The 7,783-nt window shown below is 46.9% G+C and overlaps 1 protein-coding gene across 7 annotated transcripts in view; it reads left to right on the forward strand.

Moving 5' to 3' along the window:
• ARMC8 (armadillo repeat containing 8) overlaps window positions 1–6,522 on the forward strand; it is a 105,214-nt gene extending 98,692 nt beyond the window's left edge. For 5 of the 7 annotated variants that reach the window (XM_082459792.1, XM_082459788.1, XM_082459789.1 and 2 more), the window contains 3 exons: window positions 157–229; window positions 1,634–1,727; window positions 5,869–6,038. In XM_082459792.1, the coding sequence (XP_082315918.1) occupies window positions 157–229; window positions 1,634–1,727; window positions 5,869–5,902 (201 nt within the window). In that variant the 3' untranslated portion in view covers window positions 5,903–6,038. Of the gene's footprint in view, window positions 1–156; window positions 230–1,633; window positions 1,728–5,868 lie in introns of all 7 variants that reach the window. The other 2 variants (XM_082459793.1, XM_082459787.1) reach the window with 1 other exon arrangement.
• The last annotated feature ends 1,261 nt before the right edge of the window (window positions 6,523–7,783 follow it).

Consider the following 7,783-nt stretch of genomic DNA (forward strand, 5'->3'; position numbering starts at 1 on the left):
CACCCATTAGTATTAATTTTGTGGCCTCCCCAAGATATTTGGGTTTGAGGTCCCTACTTCAAACTTTTAGGCTATTGGAATTGCCTGTGGTACGTTACCAAAAATGACCTCAAATGAGATTACCTCTGTTTTTGTTTCCTTTTCTGCATCAAATAGGGTCATTCACATGTCAAATTGCAGCTTGCTGCTATGTTTTGTATATCAAACCTCATATGGAATGAAGAGGAAGGTAAGAGATTGGTGAGATTTGTTCTGAAGAAAATTATGGGAAGGAAGGTCTTGCACAGGAAAGGCATCAGGCGCCCCTGAAATCCTGGGTAGAGGCACCTCTCATTGGCCCCCAAGCCCCCAACCGTGTCACCTTGGTACGAATGAGAATCCATGGGTCCAGTTAACACTGAGCCCCACCGTGGGGTCAGCACTGTTCCAGATTACTGAACGTGAGGGTGGAGGAGACCCTAGGGAAGTGAGTGACAGTCCTTGTCCTTGAGAGGGCTGAGGAGGAGGATGGTGAGAGGCACTTGAAGAAGACGAGAGGTGAGGGTGGGCAGGAGGATTGGCCTTTCACTGTGAGCAGGGGGAGCACATGAAAGGCCTACAGGCAGATGAGCTTAATGGGGAAGAGGGTGCGTTGGTGAGAAGGGAGAACTACACTGTGCCTGGTGGAGCAGCCAGTCTGTGAGGGGGCCCCTGTAGCTCTCCACCTTGACTGTGCGTTAGAATCACCCAGGGGTTTTTGCACCAGCCAGTTAAATCAGAATCTCTGGGGGTGGTCTCCAGACATAAGTGTTTTTTTGAATTCCCCAGGTGATTCCAATGTACAGCTAAGGTAGTGAACACGTGCAGGAGAGCAGTGGGTCTCAGTGCTGGGTTGGCTGCATGAGAATCACCTGAGGAACTTTGTAAAACGCAGATTTCTGGGCTCTGCCCCTAGAGATTCTGGTTCACTGGGTCTCAAGGAGGTCAGTGCATGAGTGAGTCACTGTGGGCTCTTCAGGGGGGGAAGAAAGAGTCCAGGAGAATTACCCTCCTTAGCACTGTGTCCAGAACAAAGTGGAAGGAGGAAAAACTGCATTCAGCCTGCAGGCCGAGAGACCAAGTAACAGCCGGGTACCAGGGAAACAAGCTGCCCTCAAGGAGGTCCTAGTCTAGTTGGAAGATAGAACACAGCAGTGCGGAGTTGGAACTGCCACGTGCTGAGAGGCAGCAGGAAGTGCTGGGAGGTCAGAGGAGGGTGGAAGAGAATGGAAGGGGAAAACAAGACTGGTTTGGAGTAGGAAGAGCCTGGCTAAGTATGTCCAGAAAGAAGTGATGAAGATGGGGCCTGATGGCAGGGCCTTGTGCCAGGCTGAAGAAGCTGACCTTGACCCTGTGGTCCATGGAGAAATTAATCCAGCAGCAGAACCCTGGATGGACTGCAGGAAGGAGGGTCAAGAGGCAGAGAGACCAGTTAGAACGCTGTTGGAGAATCCAAGCATGAGGGGGTCTGGCTGCGCTGGGTAGAGTGGAGGGCGAGGGGGTGGAAGGGGAGAGGGCAGAGGACACTGGTAAGGCCCCAGATTGTTGGCTGTACATTAAGGAGAGCAGTTGCCTGGGTCATGTTCCCAGTAACCTGCTAGCTTTCATCTCTCAGGCTCACAAGAACGCCAGGATAAATTACGAGACATGGGCATCGTAGATATTCTGCACAAACTGAGTCAGTCACCAGATTCAAATCTTTGTGACAAGTGAGTATCAAAGTAAAAAGGCCTTGCTTTGGGGTATGTTGCATTCTTTTATGACAGGGTTTGAGTTGCTTGGTAAGTCACATGGCCAAACTCAGAATCTTTTAGATTCTTGGATTCCCTTCTTAATAATCTGTCAGTCAACTGTGTGACATTTGAGTAAGAGATAAACTAATAATTAGCAGATTATTAAAGATTCTCATCTCACTCTGAATTAACATGAGCCCAGGCCACCTTAGTGGGACCCTGGAGAGGATCCAGAGGTCATTCCCTTTCAGTCCCTCGATCATTAGAATAGAAATGCGTGTGGCCTTCTGGAGAGCAGAAACGAAGGCCAATTATAAAAACATTCATTAGCTCAGAACCTCACTGAGCGCCTGCCTTGTGCCAGCCTGGCCTGGCTGCTGGGGATGCAGCAGTGACCACTAAGGGGTCCCTGTCCTCAGAGAGCTCACCCTCTCTGGGTGAGGCGAGAGTCATAGTCAGAGACCCCTCTAAGCTCAGGATAGCCAAGATTGTTTTTCCTGGCTGTGGACCCTTCTTATAACACAGCCTTCGTTCTCCAGCTCACTTTCATTCTCCACACTCGTGAGCAGGGCTCAGAGTGCTCCATGGTCTGGCTCTGCCTTCCTGGTGCTGCCCCCTCCCCCGTGCCCACCCTGTGCTCCAGCCACACCTGCCGTCTTACAGTATCACACCTTCAAGCATTTACACCTTCTTTTCCATCTGATTTGCCATCCCAGTCCCCTCGCCTCTGAATCCCCATTCATTCAACAAATATATATATATCTTAATACCAACCTCTACCAGGCATCGTTTCAGGCATCAGAGATATAAGGGTGAATAAAACTGATGACATCCTTGCCCTCATGTAACTTACATTCTAGTACAGAAGACAGACAATAAGCAAATGAATATGTAATATGATAGCAGATAATGAGAGGTACTACGGAGGTATAAGCAAGGGTGAGGGAATGGAGAGTAAGGAAGCTTCATGTGGTATAAATGAGGCCCAGCCTCTCCGAGGATGTGACATTTGATCAAAGACCTGGGTGAAATGAGAGAGTCTTCCAGGCAGATGCTTAGAACAGTATTCCAGACAGGGGACAGTGGGTTCAAGGCCCCTGAGGCAGGAATGAGCTTGAACGTTCAAGAAGCAGCAGGAAGACCAGTGGGGCTGGGGAAAAACGAGCGAGGGGGAGAGTGGTAAGAAGTGGACCCAGAGAGGCAGTGGGAACAACTGAAGAGCCTTGTAGACTGTGGCAAGGACTTTGGATTTTATCCAGATTTTAATAGGAAGTCAGTCATTAGAGAGTTTTGAGCAGAAGAGACAGTATCTGATTCAAATTTTTAAAAGATGGCTCTGGTGGCTGTGTAGAGAACAGTCTGTAGTAGGGCAGCAGTGGAAGCAGGGAGACCAGCTAAAGGCCGTTACAGTTGTGTTAGATAAGAGATGAGGGTGGTAGTGCTGGGAGTATTGAGAAGTGGTTGGATTCAGGTTTTAATCTAAAGGTAGAGCCAACGGGTTTGCTTATGGATTCAATGTAGGATGTTAAAGAAAGAGGAAAGGAAAATGCCTAGAGTTTTAGCCTGAGCAGCTGAATAGAGGGTTTACCAAGATGGTCATTTGCCAAGATGGTGAAGAATAGAAGAGAAGTGGGTGGGGGTAGGGAGAATCAAGAGTTCTTGTTTGGCATGCTGACTTTTGGATGCTATTAGATACCCAAGGGACTCGGGAGAGTGGGGCTGAAGATATGAATTGGGATGGTATATAAAGCCCTGGAGCTGGCTGAAGTCACTTAGGGAGAATAAACGAGAGGAGAGAAGACAGGAGGGCCAAGGACCATGCTCTGGGACACCCCACCGCCACCTTTAGGGGAAGATGAAGAAGGTCCAGCAAAGGAGCAGGAAGAACAACTGGTGAGGCAGGCAGAGACCTGGGCGCATAGGTGTCCTGAAAGCAAGGGCGGAGAACGCCTGGACAATGGCCATCCGTCCTTCAAAACTCAAATCAGGTTGTCACCTCCGTGGAAAAGTCTTGCTGGATCCTTCTGCACCCTGGCCCCCAGGCCTTGCCAGGGACCCCTCTCTGCTCCCATAGGACACAACACATGGTGTTATGGCTATCAGCTTGCTTACCTGCTCCACAGAAGGGAAGAGGCACTTGTTTAATTGTTGCTCAAGTGAATGGCTGGGCCCCTTCCTCCCTGAAGCTCGCCATCCAGTGGGTTAAAGACAAATCACCGAATAACTGCAGCCCAGCCTGCTGCTCAGATGAGTGTTCCTTCACAGGCAGGTCAAGGCCGGCCACATGCTGAAGGTGGGATTTGAGCTGTACCTTGAGGACGGGAACCTTCATGTCTACCTCCACAGCAGTAGTAACAGCTGCTGGCTTAAATGACAGGCTCTGTCGGCCCGTCTCTTTTGGCCGACAGCCAGACTATTCCCTGGGATTCTTTTCTTGTGTTTGTTCAGAAATTAAAATAGTTCTGCTTAAAATCATCTCTGGGATGACCTGGAAAGAGGCCTCACCAGCATGAAGTGGGATAGTTTTAAGCCCTGGCCTGCATTGCTTAGACCAATCTGGTCTGCATTGCTTAGACCAATTTCTATGGCACATACATTGTCAGCAGTTCTTAAACCCTATTAAAAGGGTTAAGGTCTGAGCTACTCTACCTCAGTCCATTTAAGGAAAGGTAACCTTGCCTACAAAACCATCCATCTGAAAGACTCCTTAGATATTAATAGATAGCAGAAAGATAATGAGGGCACAGTCTCTGAGGTCCGATATAATCAGATATAGCCAAACCCTTAGAAAGATCCAGAAGGAGTCTGAATTGGCGATTTTAAAGAGTAATACAGAATTTCCATCAAGACCCTCATGTGGGCTTTCCCACCATAGTAAAGTCTGTTACCTAAAGACAACATCTTTCAGGTTCTTTGTCTTTAAGGCTTTGTGATCCTTTGACTTTGAGACACTTACAGATGAGGAGCTATTGCTAACTAGGCCTCTCCACCCCAGCCTCAGAGGGCCTCAGGTTTGTGAAGTTATGGTCAGTAAGAGGTAGCCTGTGGCATTATTCAAAAACTTATTTCCTAACAAAATGACCTTGTAGAACCCAACTTGCTCTTAACTTGGAGTGGTCTGTATGGAGCTTTCTGTTCTGATGAACTGGACTATTTGCAACTATCATCCTTATAGAGTCTTAAATAATTGCAAGAATATCCCTTAGCACACCTCTTTTAAAACTGTAGATTGTATCCATTACTGCAGCAAAGAAACTGCGCTTGAGTCCAGCTTATTGCTGCCCAATCTGCCTTGGTATACTTTCATCAGCTAATAGTAACAGAAAAATTTAACCTTTTCTTTCTATAACTTAGAAGCGGAGATCATTGCCAAAACCTGACTTCCTAACTTCCACAATTGCAGCCTTTACCAAATCATGATGGGAGAGTAGGAGGCCTTCTCAGTCCCAGCTCAAAGGAAGTCACTTTTATAAGGATCAGGATAGGTTAAGGCATTGCCCACATTGCACCTTTTCCTCTCCAGCTAGCTAACTTTTTCCCTAATCACTGTAACAACCCACATCCCACATCAGTCAGTGTCATCAGGCATGACGAGAAGAATGGGGTAAAATTGTAACCTCCCTTCCTCAGTTCTGAGGCATTTGAACCAGCAGACAGCCTCATCCCAGGAGCTCTTTGCCCCTCCCACGCACCTTCTAATCAGCCCCTACCCGCCTCTCCCCGGTCAGTGTTCCTCTTAGCTTCCCAGAGCCCTAAGTGTCCTCCCCAGTGTCCTGCAGCACTAGATAAAACCTGCATGGCAATAGGAGAAAGTCGAGAATCCCAGATCCACCACAACTATATGCCAGTGACAAAGGAAAATTATAGAATGTCACTGGGTTGCAGCAGCTATAAGGACAAGAGCAGGACCACAGGAAGAGGATGCAGCCAGCATGGGTTTGACGTGTGTGCTGACCGCAGATCTCTGCCCTTTACAGTAGGTGTCCCACTGGGGTTACCCCGGTTCCCTTGGGGGACCTACCTTTTTAGACTTTCCCAGCTACCGTCTTTGAACCATGGGCTTTTTACTTTAATTACACTTCTGAGATGACGGCTAACAGGAACTTTGTGATTTCAGGGCAAAGATGGCACTGCAGCAGTACCTGGCGTGATGGGAACGCCCTGGGCGCCTGCGAGCATCCCACATCCTTGTTAAAGGAAGTACAGGAACTAGCCTCATTTGATTCCTTCTATTTGCACAAGTCACCTTGGACTGCAGGGAGCTGTTTTGCAAAAGCAATTTGGTAGGCTTAGATCTCAAATTCACCTTGAGAACATTTTTTTGAGGTAGTAATTTCCTCAGAGGACTATTGTGTTTTGTTTTGTTTCTTTCTGAGCTACCTGGACTCTTTATTAGAACAATCAATTATTTTCCTTTGGACCTACAATTTTTTGCCTATGCTGCAGCCACTTTGTGAGTGAGAATGGCTGTGTGTGTGTGTGTGTGTGTGTGCGCATGCGTGCGTGCATGTGGGTCAGGATGAATGGACGTGTGTGTGTGAGGGATACCTCAAAGTTTTCTTTTCTTATTTTGTGTGAAAATCTCTTTTCTACAGATTTTCCAGGGTTTAAGCATTGCTTGCTGTATAAAAATCTTTACTGAATTATATACAGTTTGAATGAAATGTTATTTTAAAAACAAAACGATTGTTAAGTGTTCCATAAAGGTTATGTTGAATTTTGGTCAGATGAATATTTGTAAGTAAAAAATATATGCATTTCTGAACCTCAACTTACATAGATTTTCTTTATAAAAAACAAAAAAAGAAAAAAACAAAACGAAAAGGTTGGCTATAGTTGGCCTGAATAACAGGCACGATATATGGTGCTGTGCAAAATAGTAAGCTAGCATCTTATACTGCCGTCAATATCAGCAGGTACAGAGCCTCTTTTCAGCCTAATTCAATAAGCTCTCAGGCTTCCAAGTCAGATGGACAGAGTCGGGTGGAGTGAGGCGACAAATGCACCACAGGTTTTCTGAAACATCAAAGGGAAGTATAACTACTGATAGTGAAAGCCCAGCCATGACTGGTGGGCTGTGCTTGGCAGGAACTGGGCACCGAGAGCCTCCCAACTGCCCTAAATCCTGTCACTGGTATAGCAGTATATGGCGGGATTTAGAACCAGTCATGGAACCTTAAGCTCCAACTAAAGTAGGTCATCACTTCGTGGAAACAAAGTCCGATCACCTTGTGCTTCCTGAAACAGCATATATCACTGTGAAACTAAAGAACGTCCTACAGACGCATCTGTAGGAAGAAGCAAAGAACAGGATAGTTTAGAAAGCTGTTTTTCTCTTGGCTATACTCAGCAAATTCTATATACTTGTCACTCAGGACTGCTATTCAGTGTGCTTTTGTAAAATGAGATGGAAATTTTAGTAAGCGATGCGGCTAAGATTTTTTCCTGCATGAAGCCCAAAGCACTGACGTTTGAGAGAAGGGAAGGGGGTCTCCCCAGGAGGACCACAGATGACCGCCTTTTCCAGCCACTACTGCTTAGCCCTTCAGCAGCCCTCAGCTTGGCACACGCTCCAACTTCTGGGTCCGCTTCAAGGTGAACTCAACGAGGTTGCTTTTGACTGTTTGAAGGTACAGCCAGCCTTGCTTTTCCCTTTGCTCTGCGAAGTTCAAAGGCATCGCGGCCAGGAGGCGAGGTCTGCGGCCCAGAAGCTTGCCCTGAGTGCGTGCACCCGATGGGTTCCCCAGCCCACCAGCTACTCCTGACGGGGCACCCCATCACCACCCTGCTCCTTCCTTGGAAGAGTTAAATATGTTTGATTGCAAATGAATGTTTTTAAAATGTATTTAATGCCGGTTTTTTCTGTTCTCAACACGACCACCCAAGATTCAAACACAGAGATTTCCAAGTTGTTATTTTTTCAGAACATTACCGATTTAAAAATCTGTCACAACAGGAACTTGGGTTTTGTGCAACCATCAGAGTGCTAATGTGCAGAAGCCAGTTTAAAGAAAATGGAGTGTATTGGGGGA

Source organism: Balaenoptera physalus (genome assembly GCF_965194825.1).
Source record: "Balaenoptera physalus genome assembly, chromosome: 4".
In the NCBI taxonomy this organism is placed as follows: Eukaryota; Metazoa; Chordata; class Mammalia; order Artiodactyla; family Balaenopteridae; genus Balaenoptera; species Balaenoptera physalus.